The 21396-nt window shown below is 39.1% G+C and overlaps 1 protein-coding gene across 1 annotated transcript in view; it reads right to left on the bottom strand.

The window, feature by feature from the left end:
* Positions 1 to 21396, bottom strand: part of LOC117296105 (thrombospondin type-1 domain-containing protein 4-like) — an 87383-nt gene that overhangs the window by 49208 nt on the left and 16779 nt on the right. The window contains exons 2-6 of the mRNA XM_033778977.1: positions 7231 to 7311; positions 5803 to 6004; positions 5176 to 5348; positions 4501 to 4710; positions 430 to 1876 (exon numbers count right to left, since the gene is read on the bottom strand). Of these exons, the coding sequence (XP_033634868.1) occupies positions 430 to 1876; positions 4501 to 4710; positions 5176 to 5348; positions 5803 to 6004; positions 7231 to 7311 (2113 nt within the window). The remainder of the gene's footprint in view (positions 1 to 429; positions 1877 to 4500; positions 4711 to 5175; positions 5349 to 5802; positions 6005 to 7230; positions 7312 to 21396) is intronic.

Below are 21396 nucleotides of genomic sequence, written 5' to 3'. Positions count from 1 at the left end.
GGTGCTACACTTCAATAATTGCTGAGCGAGAAATTTGTCAAGCAGTTTGTTTCTGTTCAACAGCTTTATGATATTGGGCCAGGGGCCTAATTTTAAAGAGCTGCTTATAAATACGTCAAAATATTTTCTGCATATCATAGCAGAAATAATCAGGACACGAGTCACTAATTGTACTGGTAAGAATTGGATGGTAATCTTATTCTAGTAAGCATCATTTTGTTGTGCTTAGCTTATTTTTGTGCTTAAGCATGGTCGAAGTATTACAAGAGAGGTTTGCGGAAGCACCATGAGAATATCACTTTTGAGTAGTGTTGGAATCACCGGTTCTTTTTAGAACCAACACTACTCAAAAGAGATATTCACATGGTGCTACCGAAAATCTCTCTTATATGTAGGTTAAGAATTGTCACGAAATTTGTTTGCTCTCACCTCCAGCACAGCTTGCTGAGCAGTCCGTCAGTCCAGCATCCACCCATCCGTACATGACCTGGGGTGCATCTCTACCCCCATAACGCCCACTCTCCAAGGCTGAGTAATCACTGGAGCCATCACTACTGCTACCTCGCCGAGACTCAATGGGGTCTATCTGTAGGTAGGGCTGCTCCGATCGGGAGTTGGGCGGCTGTCCACCTTGAGAGTCCTGGTTATTCGGGTAGCGGTTGGGATACTGATTGGGATATGGGTTGGGATTGGGATTAGGATTAGGATAAGGGTTGGGATTGCCGTAGGATCCTGGATTGGTTCCTGGGTACTGCCTCTGGTTTCCACTCGGGTTAGGGTTGGGGTTCTGGTTCGGGTATGGGTTGCGATTGGGGTATGGGTTTGGGTTTGGGTTAGGGTTTGGGTTGGGATAGGGGTTAGGGTTTGGGTTAGGATTTTGATTGGGGTATGGGTTTGGGTTAGGATTCCTGTTAGGATAAGTCGGTCTAGTGTAGGGATTTGTAATTGGAGTGGAGTCCTGACCAGGTGTGTATCTATATCTACCACCTTGATAGGGATTATCTGGTTTAGCAACGGGTTTTCCATATCCTCTACCATCAGTCTGTCCTCCTGTGCCCCTTTCTGGGTTAACTCCATCACCTTGTGGTGGATACAAGGAATCTCTCCCCTGGCCAGGGTAAGTCTGCCCCTGCGTTGCGTACGTCTGTCCCTGGCTTTGGTAAGTTTGTCCTTGGGTGGGGTAAGTCTGCCCCTGGGTGGGGGTACCAGCCCCTGTGGAATCCCTTCCAGTCGATCCCTTTCTATAGGTTGAGTCTGGGTACTCTCTTGCTTGGGTTTCAACTCCTCTGAATGGATTGAACGGCAACGATGGCCCTCCGCTATCTGCTTGTGGCTCAACCTGACTGTCAACCTGCTGGCCGCCCCCTTCAGTGCCTCTAGTGTCTTTGTCTACTTGACCGCCGCTCTGTTGCTGACCACTTACTGGTTGACCAGGACTCCTGCTTGGCTGTACACTGACTGGTTGAACGCGACCTTGAGTGATTGTACCCCTGATAGGTTGCCGGCTACTTTGACCTTTGTCAGGTTGACTGTTTGTCGGTTGACCACTTCTATCTGGTTGGCCGGCTTGACCCCTCTCTGGCTGAGCTTGACCCCTGTCTGGCTGAGCTTGACCCCTGTCTGGCTGAGCTTGACCCCTGTCTGGCTGAGCTTGACCCCTGTCTGGTTGAGCTTGACCCCTGTCTGGCTGAGCTTGACCACTATCTGGCTGAGCTTGACCCCTGTCTGGTTGCCCGGGTACACCAGAATCTTCATCCAGTTCTGCAGGTTTCTGTGCTTGAACTGTACCAGGAAAAACTGGTGCTTTCCCCATGCCTGGAAAGACTGGTGCTTGACCGGCACCGAGGACTGTACTCAGCGATACGCCTCCATTCACCTATAAAGTTACACAAATAAAATATTAACATTTCTCTCAACCACTAAGGCAAAATAAAATTGTCAAGTGTCCTGCCTTTTTGAAAAGAACATATTTTTTCTTAACTTAAAAAAAAAAAATTTTGGTCTGAGATCGTTTAAACATTCAAAAAAAAGAAAAGAAAAAAAGAAAAAAAGAGGAGGCGGCCTCTTAAAAGGAAGTGGGTGGGGATGCTAAACATGTTTTTATTTTATTTGGCCTGATAACTAAGATTAAGTAAAACAAACTCAAGAAAAACATTTATTTTGTCAAACTAAATAGCAGAGTTTTAAAAGTACAGACACCTCAGGTTTCATTCATGAAAACATTTTTTTCCTAAGAATGTTTTCAGAAAAGCAAACAGGTAATTTATAAACCTCAGAGAAATATCCTGAAACGCGGAAACACCAGAGAGTGACACCATAAGCTCTCTGGTGTCACTCAAGGGGATTAACTAATAATAGTACACATCTGCAGCTACTCAAAATTACAGCATGAAAACCATTAAGGGTTCATTTAGTAGTTCCTCTACCGCCTCAGGCCAAGGTGCTCCCGTTTAGATTTCAAAAATAAACTATCAATGTTATTTTTCTTTTGTTTTAGCCAGGATGCCATCCTGAAGCTGTTAGGAGCTTGAAGGTAAAATGACCTAATGAGTGACACGTCTTGGGTAGCACTGTTTCCCTGCCCCACCTGGCTTGACCTCCTATGTAGGGGTGGCAGAGGATATGCTTTGTCAAACTCATGTGTGGGAATACACCCAGGAACTCAACTTGGGCACCTTGATGCCATCGATCATAATAAATTTATGAGCAGATGATGATATTTGAAATGTTCGTCAAAATCATTGGTATCACGTACCAGTACCAGTCACAACTCAAACATATATATAAGACAGAACTGTGTACTAAACTTTCATAATGTAAGAATTAAATATATGTTGTGAGAGGTGTTGGTTCTGGCAGATGAAGGGGGGTGGAGCTACCACTGTTCTGTCACTAGATCGCACCTTGTCAGTGAGAACCAGGGCCCATAAAGTTGCTAAAGCACAAAAAGTAGTTTAAAGGAACGTTACAGATTTGGTAAGAAACAAAAATCGTGAAGATCACAGATTTACATAAAACTTACACGGTCTAATGATGATGATAGTAGGAAATTTCATATTTGATGAGAAATAAACAATCTAAGTTCGCTTTTGGAGTTTATCGCTCAGTGAGCGTTTTATTCATTTTTGTTTTTGAATTGATGCAATGTAAAAATTTGTAATCGGTTTTTCACTATTCTCTCGGGACCCAGGTGGCTGATCGATCTCAAATTTCTACAGGTTTGTCAGTTTATGTATATGGTGGATTACATAAAGTGCTTACACTGCCAGCAACTGTTTTGCTAGCAGAAAATGTTTCAGCAATATTTTTTGCTTAAGCAGCTCTATGAAATTGGGCCTTGATCCAAACCGACCAACCAAACTCTTAATAGTGACTCACATCCCTGTGTTGTGACATAATAAAGGTGCTTGTCTACTACTCAATTACCAGGGTCGATTGTTCAATAATAAAATGGAAATGAGACTCATTACAGCGCATCAGTCTCCACTGTATCTCTTAGCAAGATTATTAATTACTTCAAGCAGGGTTTAATCTGCCCTCAAAGATTCTCAAAACTGTTCTTAAAAAAGTTTGAAAATTACCCAAGTATGTGAGTCTTTTGGATTTGCTTGAGCAATTTCTGTTGATTTTGGTGCTTTATAAATGTCTTCTACTTGATTGATTGATTGCAGTGACTTAGCGAAAAAAGCAGGCCTGTGCAGACTCTAGATATTTCTGGATCCCAAATCCAATAATATCTATCCACTACATGCCTCCCAATGACCTTCAAACTCAATGTGATGATCAGACTCAATGTGAATGCCACAATGCTCTGAATAACATTGGTATTAAGATATGGATTACTTCTGACAGATAGCTTTAAACGAAAGATCACGTTTGATGCCTTTCTTTTAAATGTGGCTGATCTAGGATTCATTCCTTGTAACTGGGATATAGCGGTAAAATAACAGGCTGTTTCTTTGGAAAGTTGGTATGGCATTTTATAGGCTTTCCAGTCACAGTTAAAAAAAATTTGTTTAAATGATCTTTCCATCAAGAAAACTCTGCTAAAGCTGGCAACAGCCAATCTCTCTCTTACCAACATTGGTTTAACATCTATTATGAAATGCCCAAGTTTCCTGCTTTCTGACAAATTTCTGCCAGGCCTGCAGTCAACCAACTGAATCACAGTGACCTGACATTAGGTTCACTTTGATGAATCCTGACCATATTAGAATGGGTCAGCCTTGTCATCTTACTTCAATGTTTTCCTTGCCTTGATCTGTTCCTGTTCCATCTCAAAATCAGTAATGCATTTTGGTTTGCAATTGTTCTTGTTATTTATAAGATTTTAAATGTAAACATATGTCAGTTACATTCATTGTTAAAATCTTGTATTGATTTTTTTCTGGATCAAGTGTAAACAGGGTCTACAGCCCTTGTAGTTTCAGCCAGTTATACTAAAAAGGTTTAAAAAAAAACTCTAAGACCCCCAACCCTAGTCATCCCGCATATTTGTACCTGAGTCTTTGGTGGTTTAGGATCCTGTCTATCCTGGCGGTCTTCAACATCAGGGATGACTGGGCGTTGGGGTACCCGGGGTGGGATGCGGCGGGGTGGCGGGGTGGTGACTACTGGGAGTTGCTCAATCTCTTCCTCTTCCTCAATGGGGGTGGATCTTGGTAGGGAGTACTCGTATGCGATGCCTGGATTCTTCTGTTGATTTATGACCTGTTGAGATGAACCAAAAATTCGTCTAACTTTTCAAATATTTTTGTTTAGACTCTGCTAGGGTTGAAACGTCAGGCCACTAACTATTTTTTTTATAACTTTTCGAGTATAAGACATTTGTACAGGGATTGGTAATAGTACCACCTTTGGTAATTACTCCAAAAATTAATGACCATGAAAGCTTACTTGGTGAAGAGCACTGGATAGGCTAATGATGTTATAAAACATTGTTATAAACGTTAATTTTGTCTTAGAAATTACCCTAAATCAGCATAAATTTTAATAAGGTTTATGAACATCATGATCTCATGCAAAAACACTGTCTTTTTTGGGATACATGTATTTTATAGTTTAAGTTATTGGTTTTATAGTTTTTTTCCTGCGCTAAATCGGATTTCTATTTCATTTGAAATTCCATTCAAATAAAATAAAATAAAAAAAACACTCAGAAACACTTTTACTTACAATGAAACTAAGATCTTCGGTTGTTGGTCCATCAGCAAAGAACTGCTCTCCGATACCCGTCCTACCAGGGGATCGTTTGTAAATGAAGTACGTCCCAGCGATTGAATAGTTACCAGGCACATCAATCCTCCAATCCATGTTGATGTATTTATTTCCATTGGTTCCCTCCAGGGCTGTTCACAACCAAACAACAAATTAACAAATTACATAACCCGAAGTTAAACAAATCCAATATTGCAAACTGCAGCAGACTGGTCTCAAACAGAGTTTTGGGATTCCAATAAGTTCTGGAAAGTAATACAGTGGTGGGCGCATCACTGTTTTAAATACCGATGTGAAGTAGTTATAAAAAGGGTACAGAGTTTGCTTTGTCTGTACATTCAAGAACTTTTTGGATCAAAGTCAAAACAAGTTATATTTATGAATAATTGGCTTTTCTTGGTTTTAAAAACAAACAACTTTTACTTTTGTTTCATCAGGATTAAATAGACCATCTGAGCCAGCTGGAAATTTTATATATATTTTTTTCAGTTGTTAATTGTCCTTGCCCAATGGTGCTGGTTTCCCCTGTTGAATTTTCCTTATTCCGAAATGTTAACACATTGAAAATTCCGAATTGCCACTTACCCAAATAATTTCTGCTCTTTGTAATTTCTGTGATGTTGATATACATGGCCCCTGTTGGTATGACCATAACCTTGTGATAACCGTGCTCCATGTTGCTGGTGAAGACGCCCGACATGACTTCACACTGTGTGTTAGTGCCGCCACACACTCCACACTTGTCCATTTTGCGGTTTGAGCCAAGAACTCCATCGCAACCGATAGTCTGAAATAAAATAAACAGATATTCAGGATTTAGAAAAAAAATTTACAAGGTATGATAAGGAGCAAGGACTTTCTTTAAGTGTTCTCTCCTATGTGCTTCTCCCCTGTAGTCCTCTGCCATTGTACTTCTAAGCATCAGGATCCAGTTTCTGTCTAGAGATGATCAGAGCACAATGGACAACAAGCAGGGGCAAACACATAATTTATTTAAAGAAGGCTATTTAATGTATTGCCCCCCCCCCTCACCCACAACCCTTGCTACATCCCCGATTCTAGTAAATCACAATAATACTGTAAGTGTAAGGTTCCTTTAACAATTGCACAACATCACTCAATCTAGATTCAATCTCTCCATACTGATCGTTAATCCTTTCAGGAACTGAAGAATTCCCCGCTGAGGAGTCTGCAACTCATTCCCAGAAAACAAACTTATAAAGTTCCATACACCCCCACACAACTCTTGGCAGAGATCCTAAAAGTGCCAGAAAGATTAGCCGAGCTAAACCAGCACTGACATTTACTTTTCTTTAGTTGAGAAGTTTTTTGTTCTATTCTAACAATCTTAAGATGTCTTGGGTTTTTTCTTTTTGGAGAATCAGTGATGTGGCCTAAAAGGGAACGACGTCGTGCTTCCTAACAGGATCACAATTTTATACAATTCTGCGTGGAGAATTAAATAACAGGGGACATTTCCGACAAGGAAATATCAAATTTGGAAAATTTATAAATCTTTACAAATCGCCTTGGTGTCCCTTCTAAATCAGAGTGTAACATTGCAGTTGCATTGGGAAGCTGGTTATCGGACTAGTAGACTTCCAACTTCTCATCTATTTCCCATTTCTATTTTTTTCTAAGTTTTAATGTTCATTGTACATGATGCCCTGTTGTAAAAAAAGTTAATAATAAGACAACAAAAATCTGAAATTTTTTTCTGAAATTTAGGGCGATTGTGACGACTTGTTTCCATTCGAGAATAATTTTTTAAAAATCATTTTACAACATAGTCAATGACTGGATCATATATCTAAGGCCGTTGGCTCTAACACTATTTTAGTATTTGAAAAACACAATGTGTCCAACCATGATTACAGCCACTATCTCTCCCAGACACCACCTCATGCTCCTTGTTTACTTGTTCATTATTCACAGCCCCACCTCCAGCAACACTTTAGACCTGGTTGTTTACTTATTCATTATTCACAGCCCCAATGTGTCCAACCATGATACCCAAAGCTCCTTCCCAGACAGCATGTTCCTTTTATCATTCACAGCTCCACCTCCAGCAACACGTTGAGCCTGATCCTTGCTCTATGGTTTAAATTTGACAACTTGAAATATAAACATTCTTTTTCCTTTGGGGACCTCTTTAAGAACACAAAAATGTAACTTCATAGTCAATAACTGGATCATGCATCTGAGGTCATTGGCTCAAAAATTATTTTAGTATTTGACAAACACAATGTGTCCACCCATGATTATTAGCCAAGACACGTTCCCAGCCACCACCTCATGTTTCTTCTCGTTTACAAATTCATCATTCACAGCCCCACACCTACAGCAACACTTTGGGCCTGGTTGTTAACTTATTCATCATTCACAGCCCCACTTATGGGACTGGTTCTTGCTCTACGGTTCGTCTGAGGTACCCTCCAAACATATTTTTCCTTAAGAAACCTCATCCTGTTTACTCCCCTTTCTGGCAACAAATTAGGCTTTAAAAACCCCCTCCACCCAATTGAAAAATAATTCAATAACCTTTCTAAATATGATAAGAACATGACCGACACAGACTCCCAATGTAACTCACGTTGACCGTCAAAAAAGCACTGTAAACAAAATACACTTGGCCTGAAGATTAGTACACGTCCTTTAGTGTTTGTGAATAAGTAACTACGCGAACCATAAGTATGATTTGACCTTTTCTTTTTGCTGTTTAAGGACGTCCGATATAGGGAGGGGGGAAGGGGAAGGGGAAAACTAGGGCTATTTATATATAAATCATCAATTACTTTAAGGTGTTGTTTGAGCATTGGACTGTATGCTTTATTAGGACTTTGAAATACAAAAAGATTCCCTCAAGTTTGGTCTTAATAGTGTTTAAAAACTAAAATGCTTAATGTTTCCAATGTAAGAACTTTATCAATAACATCAAAATTTCAGATTTGAATTGTGTAAACAAAATATGTTGAATGACGAAAAAAAATTTTCTTCAAAAATGTTATTCTACCAGATAAATCAAAATATCTTTCTTGAGACATGCTTCGACAGTGTTAAATTCCATGCTTTCATTGAAAAAGGCACAAACCCATCACCTAGCTGCCCGGATATAACCTTAAAACATCAGGGTCTAGTGTCATGGCTATGCCTCATGCAGAATTATGTGCTTAGCCCTGTTCTACCAGCCCTGTTACTCACTCAACAGGGCGCATGCTAAGCAAGCAGCATCATGAAAGTCTGAATCTATCTTGAATTCAAGTCCCAACAAGGTCACCAAGGTTTTTTCTGCAAACCTCCAGATTCAGTGAGCATAAGGTTTTTTTTTATTTGTATAAACTTAAACACTATTGAAGGGCAATCCTGAACTAAGACCTTAATTCTACTACAATGCCTATTAACATTTTAAGAAACTGGCTGAATGTACCAGTTACTTATTTAAGTATTATCAAGGATTTCTGCAATCGGGTTCAAAAGATTTATCCCCAAAACCCAAGACAAACACAACATGAAGATAAATATACAGTAATTAAAAAGGCTTATTACTAAAATCTGGTGTTGTCACATTTCAGAAAAGGACACTGATGTGTAAGGTTAGGTCAGTTTTAAAGGCAGTGGACACTATTGGTAATTGTCAAAGACTAGCCTTCACAGTTGGTGTATCTCAACATATGCATAAAATAACAAACCTGTGAAAATTTGAGCTCATGCGGTCATCGACCTTGCGAGATAATAATGAAAGAAAAAACACTGATGTTACACGAGGTTGTGTGCGTTTAGATGGTTGATTTTGAGACCTCAAGTTCTAAATATGAGGTCTCGAAATCAAATTCGTGGAAAATTACTTCTTTCTCGAAAACTATGGCACTTCAGAGGGAGCCATTTCTCACAATGTTTTATACTATCAACCTCTCTCCATTACTCGTCACCAAGAAAGGTTTTATGCTTATAATTATTTTGAGTAATTACCAATAGTGTCCACTGCCTTTAAATCTGACTTTGTTAGTTGAACATTTAGTTTGTTGAATATTTAGAATCTTAAATCATGGAAGAATGAGTCTGATGCTTCAAGCAATAAATACCGTTCTGCGTTGGCACATTTCCAGAAGACGCAGCTTCAAAACCTGACTCTAATCAATTTTCTTTTCTATTACCACAAATTCATTAAAATTTACCCGTTCAATTTCCTTTGTGGTATATTTTTTTTAAAGTCAATCGAACACATCCACCTTCACTGTGCCCCTTTTTTCGAAGTCCGACCCCTAAAAAACAAAAACAAAACTGCTCACGTGTACCCCAATAAAGAAACAGGGTCCAGACTCCTACCAAAACAAAACCTTATCATATTTCCTCTTCATGTCAGTTTCCCCCCTTCCTCAAATTGTTGCCAGTTGACTTTCCAGCCCCCTTCCTGCCCCTTTCATTCAAGTCACTTTGGGGCTGGGAAACCACAGTGGAATTCCTTTGTTTTTATTCACTCCTCTCCCAACATAAGAGAATTTTTTGGGGGTAAAATGGAAATTTCATCAGACCATCCTGTGTAAGGGTTAAACAGCCTGGCGCTACGTAGGTGTAATGTCTCAATTTCAATCAAAACATGATGTATGCTAAGCCTGTGAAATTCGAAATGGCAAAAGGTACTTACATGTAGTACAAACATTTAAACAAAAATTCTGACTTGCAAATCCGAAAAATCGTAGTAAAAAAACCCCCAAAAACCTGAAGTTATTTTTGAAGATTTGATTGCAACCAAGGACACAATCATCTGCAGTTGTCGTCAGCTTCAATGGATTAGAAAGAATTTCAAACTGATCGTTGCCTTTTTCAGTCTTCCTACAGGAAACATAAGGCAACAAGACACGACAGGGAGAAGGACAAAGATGGTAAAACAGATGTAAAGAGTACCTACACCACATCTTTAAGAAAAGTTGGCTGGCTAAAGTTTCTCTTCAGATGAATCACTTTCTTTGAAGGAGAGCAGATACGCACCTCAGGGATTTGTGACTCAGATATTACCAAAGAGTATTAAAGACACTGGACACTATTGGTAATTGTCAAAGATCAGTCTTCTCACTTGGTGTATCTCAACATATGCACACACAAAAAAATTGTGAAAATTTGAGCTCAATCGGTCGTCGAAGTTTCAAGATAATAATGAAAGAAAAAACACCCTTGTCACATGAAGTTGTGTGCTTTTAGATGCTTAATTTCAAGACCTCAAATTCTAAATCTGAGGTCTCGAAATCAAATTCGTCGAAAATTACTTCTTTCTCGAAAACTACTCCACTTCAGAGGGAGCCGTTTCTCACAATGTTTTATACTACCAACCTCTCCCCATTACTCATAATCAAGTAAGGTTTTATGCTAATAAATTTTTTGAGTAATTACCAATAGTGTCCACTGCCTTTAAAACAACCTAGGATTATTTCAAACTGTTTTTTAATAATGCCAAGTGAATTCGAAAGTTTCACAGTTTCAGGAAGGGAGTTACAAAGTGTTGCATTTTACTCGATTTGACCAAAATAATTGAAGCAAACATGATGTAATTTTGATGTGCTTAGCTACTTGTTTTGCTTTCATAAGGAGCTCTATGAAATTGGGCCCAAGTATTTTATTTGATACTATATAAAGGGGCAGTTAAAGATTCAATTAATTTTCAACGGACACCTCCAAAATTTCTACATTCTTCTTTACATGTACGCTTCATTAAGCACGAATGTGCTGTTACATGGGGTGTGACTCCCAGTAACAACAGGGACACGTGGGAGACATTTCCCTTCTGGATGTTCAGGGTGTGGAAAATCTCGCCAACATAACAAACTTTTCTTCACAGGCGTCCTAACATCCTGAAGTAAACAGAACATTCCAAAACATAAGAAGTTCAAGGTCGACGTTCAATCCCTGCATGGGGGGAGGGAGGGGGGGGTGAACAAGGCCATGTACTACACTCCAGTCAGATGGAAACATTAAATCCACAACATATTTCCTGCCAACAAAAAGGGTGTTAAGAATTTGCACCTGTGGCGTTCACATTTGGGCAACTTGTGCCATCACTGTGTGAAGAGGTTAAAGTTGCCGCTGTGAAGTGTAACAGTAAATGCCTGGCCTCTTCCGAAAGGGTGCGGTTAGGCGGCTGTGAATATTGTTTTGGAGACCCCTGGAAAAAAGTGCACCTTTTGCACTTTGTGTCCGAGTTTTTCAAACTAGGTCATGCAGGATTTCACAAACTTTGACTTGTTATTGCACATGGTTGATTGCAACAAACACAAATCTGCGCCCATGAAGAAGGATGTATTTTATTCATGAATGAAATCCAAAGTGAATCATTATTAGAATATAACAAAATAATTTGAGTGAGGGGGCACCATCCTCAAACCTCTCCCCTACCCCGGGTGTTAGGAACCCAAGCTATGCCCTAGTGTTTCTTGAAGTGGCTGCTAAATGCGCTCCGGCACCTTGTAAACCCTATTGGCCTACAAGGTTACATCAATGGGCCTCATAATTCAAAAACGAACAAAAAAACTGTCTGGAAATCATTGATGATAAGTGCTTTGAGACACCTATAGATAAAGCACTATATAAAAACTAGTTATTATTAATGCTTGCTTTGATCAAGCCGCAGTCGCTAACTCTGGACAACACTACCACATTCTGGTTACACTTTTCTTTTCTTTTTTACGAATGTGAGAAATAGAATTTCTATCACAGCTCCTAAAAGGTATTACAAGTTACTCTGACACTATATGGCTCAGCCTAACTGAATTTTCCTTCACGTTTCGACTGCGTAAAGTTAACCCCATGCAAGTTTAACGATAGTTCAATTATTTCAGCTGCCATGGAAGCGTAAGCGATTCCCACTGACCTAATTTCTAATGTTGTCATGACATTAGGAAGTCCCCCCCCCCCCCACCACAAAAAAGTGCAACACGTTTATGACGTAGGATCTGTATAAGTGCTGCAAAGCATTGGTGTTAAAACAACATTGTCAGCACAACACTTTTCTCTTTCGGTAAAAGCTCTCCCCTCCCATGGAACCGGTCTTTTTTTTCCATTAATTTTTTTGAGAAATTGCCTAACATCACAATGCCATTTGCAACTTCAAGGTGAGGACTACACCTAACCGGTTTGGGCTGTGACATCAACTGTGACCGAGGAACATTGCCACCTACTTCTTGGGATAAAACAGGGTTACCCCCTTCACAGTCTGTAAGGATGTAGGCATGGGTATCATCCTGAAGAGTGTCATGGCCGAGTGGTTAAGAGCATCAAATTCAAGTTCTGGTGCTAAGTCACCAGAGTGTTGGTTTGAATCCCAGTCATGACACTTGTGTCCTTGAGCAAGATACTTTACTATAATTGCTTCTCTTCACCCAGGGGTATAAATGGGTACCTGCGAGGATAGAGGTTGGTATTGTGAATGAAAAAGCCTTTGGAGCGATATAAACTGTGGCCCAGGTTGTATACTCCCAAGGGAGCTGAGAAACATTAAAAAAGGGATGTTACTAGCCCTATGACCAGGGGACTAATGTAAAGCGCATTGATACGGTTATTGAGAAATGCGCTATATAAGAGTTGTTATTATTATTTATTTTATCCTCTAGGAGACTGGCTAGTAGAGCAGAATGCATTACCTTCTTGGTAAAAATCCCTCCTAATATAAATATATTTGTCATCCCTAACAAAACCACTTGATTCAAGCGAATTGCCCAATTCCCTAACTTTAAAAACATTGATTCCACACTTAGACTGGTAGCAGAAAAACAAAACCACATGTATGGATCCAACAAAACATGTTTATAAATCAGACCCTCCTCCATCCATCAAACAAGTAACCACAATTTCAAGTCACTTAATGAACCATTAGGCCCGATATAAGCCTCCTGGTCTGGAATCAGTTTTATGCCCTAATTGCAGCCAATATCACTTCAGATAACGAAAATCCGAGCATCAATCTCCCTACAAACCTGGCCAAGACTTAAGCAAAACAAATGTCACAATCTCCAAAACAAATCAGTTTGAAGAGGAATGAGTTCTTGTGTCATCGCGTGATAGAAACCTTTCCTCTTAAACGTGTGAAAAAAAAGTACCCCTGTCTCCCAAACAATAAACGAACATCTCCGCATATTATCAGTGGAACTCTGTGATGCCATCCTTGTTGATTAAAATCCAGGAAAGCATCCATTACCAGTCTTTTTGAACTTCTCCAGCTTTCCAGATCGATAAAATCCTAATCCCCTGAAGGTTAGAGGGAAGCATTTTGGAAAAGGATATAAGCTTTTAGCCCCCCAACATGTGAATCTGAGAATGTTTCTCAGATAGTTTTAGCTTTAGTTTTATTAGACTTTTCACTGCCATAAAAATAGACAAGTTGATACATAATGCAAAGCAGCAAAATAGCTAAAAATACCAAGCCAGTGAGTGGCGAGAAAGAACAGGTGACCAGCACCTCTACAAAGCCGTCCTGTGAATTCCTATTAGGGATTATTCACCCTGCGGGGAAATATTTTGGGGCGATATCTCAAAAATGCAAACCCCTTTTGAAATGTTCACAAGTTAGTTTTAATGTATATACATCAACATTTACATAGAATTAAAATATTAAACGGTTCAAAAACAAAAGGTATACTTTGCCTTTAAGAATTATTTGGGACTAAATCCGAGATGATCTGGAGGAGGAGAGTTAACTGATCAGGCCAGACAGCGAGAGGATACAACCCGTCTCCTCCATCAGCAGGATGGGATAAGCTAAAGATAAGGCTCATGGCTTGGGATGGCTAAGCACTTATTGTAGGTCAAAGGGTCGATGTATTTTACTAATTAGAACATGAAATTGATATTTCTGGCTCCTCTTATAACTCAAAGTCTTCTATCCTATTATTAGAAAATATTTTGAATCGCCCTGCCTTTAAAGGGTTTGGGCACTTTTTGTATGACACAAAACACAAACCTCCACACTTTTAAATTTAACTAACATGGTTCAAATATAACGATGGCAGAAAGCTTCTCTTGAAAAATTATTTGCTGAGGCGCTTAATTTGTTAAGTAACGATTAAAACAATTTCACAACAATAAAGTATTTTATATTTTAACAATAAACGATTAACGAGATTCTCACTTTTTTTCTCACAAACTTTACGGCTAATGAAGCTGAAACTTCTGCAGGTAAATTATTTTACATACATTTTCATTCACTGTGCAGGGATTCATGTCAAGACCAAAACTTGATACAAAAGGTATCACAGCCTTTTAAGGTGCCACTCCTACTGCAGTTGTCACCAGACCACTGTTTTATCATTAGGTCTCAGGGTAAACAACACTGTCCTTAACACAAGGTCAAATAGTGGCTACAGTCTAAACTAGTTCCCTGGATGCAATTGAAGCAATGAATTGGACCCTTGGTGGTAACATAATACAGGGGGTGTTGTTAGACACCTAGCAACTGTCAGTGAAGGTGATAGTGAACTATTGGGCAGTTAGTACAACAGGTTACAAGTTAAAGGGAAAGTACATGAATTTTTGTTCAGAGTAAATTAATTCCCAACTTCAGGACACAACTTGTGAACAATGTGGGTGTGATCCTTGACTACATACCAAAGTTAGAGGTTGTAGGATCTATATTCCTAAACTGCTGGGGACGAAATTGTAGCACTCAACTTAGCTGATGAAGCATTGTATTCAGTGACAAGAACAAACCAATTTCGAACGCTATGAACTAAGACAAAAAAGGGAGACAGACATTTCAAAGTCTAGATAGTTGAGTTGCTTGAGTTCCGGCATTTTGTCCTGGCGGTCACAGGTTCAAACTCCACTCTAGTAAAACAAATGATTTGTTCACCCACCCCTAACCCAACCCCCCCTCCCCTTAAAAAAGGAGAAATTTTTGTTTTAAAATAAATGAGATTCCTGAAGAGAAAGGAAATCAATGTTCTGTTTGATAATCATCAATCCCAAACACATGATAAGGATGGTTTAGTTTGCCAGGATGTTTTTCCCGTTATAGAAGACCTTGTAGCCCAAATAACCCAATTATTTCTCCACTTCCAAATTGCTTGATAATGGCAAGTTATCTTTTAATGGCTCTGTTTTCCCCATGCTTAGAATGCTTATGCTTAGAATAACCATTAACATTCTTTTGTTTTTAAACCCCCAACAAATTCCTTAATCAGGAACATGAAGCCAATGCAATTTCAATTTAGAAGCAACAAGAATTCTTTCTAAATCAACGAAACACGCTGAAATTGTAAAACATGGTATGTTCTGGTGAATGCTGTATTATGTTTCGCCGTTTATCAGTGCCACAAAATTGGTTCCATGGCTGAACTATTTATATTCTGTGTTTGAAGTTATCTCATCTTCAATGACCACATTCAACAGTTTCGCTTACTGGAATAAGGTAACCAGCCTAAAAGGCATTTCACATGCACCGTCTGTGACTGGTTTCCTGCCAAGTTTTGCTTACTAACAGAAGTTTGTTTAGCTTTGTGGGCTTTGGTCAATTCACAAAAAAAAATAATAAAAAAATGTACCGCGCAGGACTTGAACCAACGCCCTCTGGATTAACAGCTCCCCATGTGATTTTTTTTTACCAGATAAACAAAACTAAATAGATTTGTTGATTGATGTTCTCTTCTCCTGTTTTCCCAACACAGGCTGTATAAAACCATTTTACCAACACCTCATCGAGCACATCAAGTTTCCTGCCAATTCAGACCTTGTTTTTTTGGGACCCTCACGCAGCCCCCCCCCCCCCCTCAAAAAAGGCACCTGGTGTTTTAAAAAGATAGAGAATTTCCACCAGACATCTGCACTCGATCAGCACCAGAGCAAGTGCATATAATCTAAGAGTGGTGGTGCAATCATCAATTGCCTTGCCCTAAAAACATCCTCTCTTTCCTGTGGATGCCTAAATGTTAACCACATGAACTCACAAATAGTTCACATAACCGCATTTCTCGAAGACAAAGTACAGTTTTATCAACGAAAAATATATAATTGATTGGCGTCAGTCTGAAAACTCGATCATTATAAGGTTCATATCGGTATCCGAATCCCCCTAGAGACCTATGCCTCCATCTGAAATAACTGTTAGAGTGGAGAAAACAGCATTTGAAAACCCCACTGTACTCATCAACTTCGGAACATGCCTGACAGTTCACCATGTACAATAAAACCTTTGCCATGAAATTCTCACCGGTTGTTTGCATGGTGAGTTTAACAGTAAAATATGGGAAATTAACTTACTCTTTAAAATAAAATAAAAAATAATAACGTAGGCCTATATAAAGATAAGATACCACAAGTTCCTCAACAAGTTTGATTTTGTGAATACCTTTTAAAAGTAATGTTGATGACAGCTGTAGAATACTCGAATTTGAGTGTTTGTTCCTACACTCATATTATGTAACTCTCTTCCGGGAGAAGTCATGCCTTGGCTCTGAAAAGAGCCGTTGAGTAAAAACCATGGAACTATTTTTGTTTGCCACACAACAAACAAACACTCCCAAGCAAATGACACTTTAACAATGTCAGACACATTATTACAATGTTAGATCATCCTTTGAAGTATTTACGATCACAATATTAATGTGCATGCACAGATAGGTAAACAAGGCTGAAGTGTGTACTCATGTTTGGACATCACCTGTGTAAATACACATTATAGGAAATGGGGCAAGCAATCCGCAGGGATCTTTGACACTATGTGCCACACCTACTTTTTCTTTTGATCTGGAACTTATTCATACTGACTGGAGTTCGGGGGTCAGTAAACAAGATGTGTCTCACACAAGATGTTCAAAATGGGTGCAAAGTCCAATGTTTTTTTGTATGACTAGTTTTTATTTGTGTTAATTTGTTTTGATACAAAATGCACATGATGTAATTTCAAAAAAATTATGCAAAAATAGTTAGTGGCCAGACGTTTCAAATTAGCAGAATGTTTCTCAAAGGCTTGTTACACTGTACCATGTGGTAGACTAAGACAGAACCCAAGAAAACCATCAGGTAACAGTTCTAATGGAAAAAAACAGGTGCAAAAATTATATAAAAAAGCTTACTATAATACTTAATAGAACTACAGAGAGTGGCTTCAAAAATGCCATGGCACTCTTTGTTGCTGTTCATTGGTAGATATTTTGGTAGTTATTTAAGCCAAGGTAGTTATTTGAACCAGTAAGAATGATCATGGTTTATAAATAATTAACAACATTTCCATTAATAAACTACAAAAGCCCGTAGCTTAGAATTAACTAAGGTTTAAAAAGATCTACCAATGCAATGATCAGGGCCCAATTTCATAGAGCTGCTAAGCACAAAAGTTTGCTTAGCATGACATTTCTTCCTTGATAAAAACAGGATTACCAACCAATTTTCCGTTTGTTGCATATTGCTTTTTACTGGTATTCAGCTGTTGTTTGCTAATCCTGAAAATCACGTGGAAATTTGGTTGGTAATCTTGTTTTTGTCAAGGAAGAAATTTCCTGCTGAGCAAATTTTTGTGCTAACCAGCTCTATGAAATTGGGCCCCGTTGACAACCTTGTACACACTTTGTCCCTGCTGACCTTTCATCTCTTGGTGAACATCAGCGATGACACATTATCAACAAGATCCATGAATGTTACCATAGAGAATAAGATAAACCATGCAGTGGATACCCACCAATTTTATGAGCAATTTACGCCCGTAAACAAACGTCAATTGCAGGAATCGAACGACTTTGTGCATGAAAGAGACCCCCTATAACAAACCATTGTGTAAACTTGCAGTGTCCAGTCACCAAGAAACAACATAAATATCTCTACCAAGGTGTAAACAACATTGTTTTCATAAGGAGCACCCAATGCCTCAAGATACACAATGTTGAAAGTGGCTCAACATACCAGAAAGTCTCTAGAGAGGGAGTCACATTCAGATTTAGTGATGTGGACCAAGATGTAAGAGACAGATGGAAGGAACACAAGCGTCAAATATTTCTCTACCAGGACTATGGTCAGAGAAATATTTTGACTTTTGTCTTCTCTTTTGCCCCCTATGTTTTGTGTGTGTTAATATTATAAAGCATTGTAAGAATTGACCAACTTTGAGGTAAAGTAATTTTAGATCATAGAGCTAGCTCTATGTTCAGATTAAGAGGTAATATTCACCCTCAACTTTGAATCTCGGAAGCCCACAATTCTATGCAACAAGGGTGTTTTTCTTTCTTTCATTATTTTCTTGCAACTTTGATGATCAATTGAGCTCACAGGTTTGTTACTTTATGCATACGGGGCCTATTGGGATACACAAGTGAGGATACTGGTCTTTGTCAATTACAGAAAATGTTTCCCTGCCTTTGAATCTCAATAACAAATAAAAAAGAAGAAGTGTTATTTTGTTTGCAGTTGTCACGCATCAGCCCACAATTTTCGAAGGACCAGCCTGCAATTGGCGCATATCGCCCCAATATGCTTGAGATGATCAAAAACCCGTGTATTAACAGGCCTGTGTGCTTCATTTTTGAAAGGGCAGGGGCACCAATGCATTTTCTCCTTGGCAAAGGGCACCCTATGAAGAAATTGCCGACTAGACGTTTCAAAGGCACCAAGGAAATGACCAAGGGGCAAGGAGGCAATCGCCTTCATTGCCTCCATGAAGTATCAGGCCTGGATTGATTTTTTAATTAGGCATACTACTTGAGAGCATGGAAGTAGTTTGGATCAATCTCTGTGAATCAGGTTAAACACAAAAGTCCACATAATCCAGAGCTTCTGCTTGATCTTGTGACAATCATCATCACCTGTCAATCAACTCAACCTGATAACACTCATCTAATCACAGTTATCAACATCCCCTGATAGGCCCTGATGATTAAATAGTTAAGGTTGAAAAGCCTCTGGACTGATAAGCTTTGGGGTGATGGGTTCCAAACTGACATGACAATAATAAGACATTTGGGAGCATGGGAGAGGGTTACAAAGCCATGTTCACATTGGATTTTGTTGTGGGGGTTAAACTAATTGAGCAAATGGGTAAATGTACCATTTTAAGTCCAATGCAAAAAGTGAGTAGGTGAGTGGATATTTATATGCAAATTAGTCTACTGTGATTAATACATCATTCGTAATAGCCAATCACAGACCATTGATTGTCGAAGAAACAATTCTTCACTGTTCCCTCAAACTAGCGGCTGAATCGCACAAAGCGCTGGAAATCGACCAATGGTGGGAACGATCAAGGTAATGCACACTGGTAAACAAAAACGCATGTACCATGGCTTAGGATGCGCGCTACGCATAACAGTAGCGTGCATCCTTAGCCATGGTACATGGGTTTTTGAATCACATCACGTGATGGCGGTTCTCGACCAATCAAACTTCACAATTTGTTACGGAGGTATAACAAGAGCTTTTGTATCAAGTACATCAGACATGCTCATTACCATGAACAAGGCCGTAAGACCTCCTAGACTACCAAGATCATCAAGGCTGTGAGCCAGGCCTGTGGGTGCAAGCGATGTGTGATTGTGGGGGCTACTGGAACAAGCACTGTACAAGTTCATGGTGAGAGCGCGGCAAACTATTTTTCAAGTATGTTGGTTGCTGTGGTTGCATCATATTGAGTGGCCAGCAATTGATTTATTGTTTTGTAAGAAAAGCAGAGGCTATCCCATAGCCTTGAAATCAATGCTACACAAATCCCTAAAACTTAGCCTCTTCTTCCACTCATGTTCCACTACACAAGCCTTGGATCCTGATGGACCCCCTCCCATAAGGCACCCATGGAATTTCATGCTAACTCAACCTCAAAAACTGGGTACAAAAGAACCCATCCTCACTACGAGGTCACAACCGATCACACCCTTCTGAACCCTACCCTTTGGTGCATTAAGCAATTACCCAACTCCCTGTAAATCAGAAATGCCAATTAACTGAAAAAAAGTGGTTTGCGAGAGATGCCAGCGTTTAACAACAGCGAAATCAAAACAACAATTTCCAGAAGTTTGCAATTCCACAAAAGGCTTTTGTAGGTGTCGGTGCTGTATACATCCACTTAATTTACAGTTTGAATAGCAAAGAGAAACAACTGTCTGATGTGGTGAAACCTTGAGTTGTGTACCAATAGAGGCCTGTAGTTTGTTGCATATAAATCACCAGGGTTTCAAGTCAAAACCCTTTACTGCTACTTAACTCAATTAAAAACATGTAACTATTGCTCAACCTGTCAGTATTTCATTATCTAACCTGTCAATCATTCATACAGTGTACATATAGACTGACTAATCGAACATTGCCTTCCGTTTTGCCTTTTTCGCAAGGAAGCACACATCTCTCTCTGAATCTCCTACTGGTGATGCTAGGCTCACTGGGCCTGTTTATATGATCTACCCATGAACAAGGTCGCCTGACCATAACTGCCTCCACACAATTTTCATCTTAAACATTTACATAATATTTATAAACATTCATACGATGCTTTTTGATCAAGATCATCTCGCACTTAATACAAATTAACATGGATACAAGTCTTAAGACTGGTATCTTGCAATCAAATTTGCTATTTGTTATTTGTATACACTTTTTGTTCATGATGAGTGAACTTGGAAGCAATCACTTTGAAAGAAATTTCCTTGAGTTGAGGGTACCAAAATGAAATCAAACCTAAATGGGGTTTGAAATCAAACCTCTAAACTATTACTGGGAAAAAGCTCAAATATCCTGACCTTACATATAATATACAGTATAAAATAGCATTATTTATGCTGTGAAAACTTTCAAGGTGGGCAAATTGGTTGCAAACAGACTGCGTTTCCACTACACAGCCAGTCCCAACAACCAAACAAAGACAAACGGTACATGGTACATTAGAATTAATCTGTGCATTTACATGTAGGCCTAAGGGTTGATATCCAATGCTGAAAACTTCAACCATGACTGCATAAACCTGCTTCTGTTTCAGATTACATTACATCCAAGTCTGTGAACTTCGAAAAAAGTAATGACTTTCTGTGTCATTGACAAATTCAATGGGGGGAAAGGGAACTTATTTGTGCTACTTATACGCAGTGAATGTATGGTCTAGATTGCATTGGATGGTCATCCACACACTTACACTGTTAGAGAATAGAGCAACATGTGTGAGCATTTGTATTACAGATCAAGTAATAAACCTCCAAACCGGCTGGGAAAAGTTTTTTAACTTTA

Source organism: Asterias rubens, chromosome 10 (assembly GCF_902459465.1).
Source record: "Asterias rubens chromosome 10, eAstRub1.3, whole genome shotgun sequence".
NCBI classification, from domain to species: domain Eukaryota; kingdom Metazoa; phylum Echinodermata; class Asteroidea; order Forcipulatida; family Asteriidae; genus Asterias; species Asterias rubens.
Note: the sequence above shows the minus strand (reverse complement) of the source record. Positions and strands in the feature narration are given on the sequence as shown.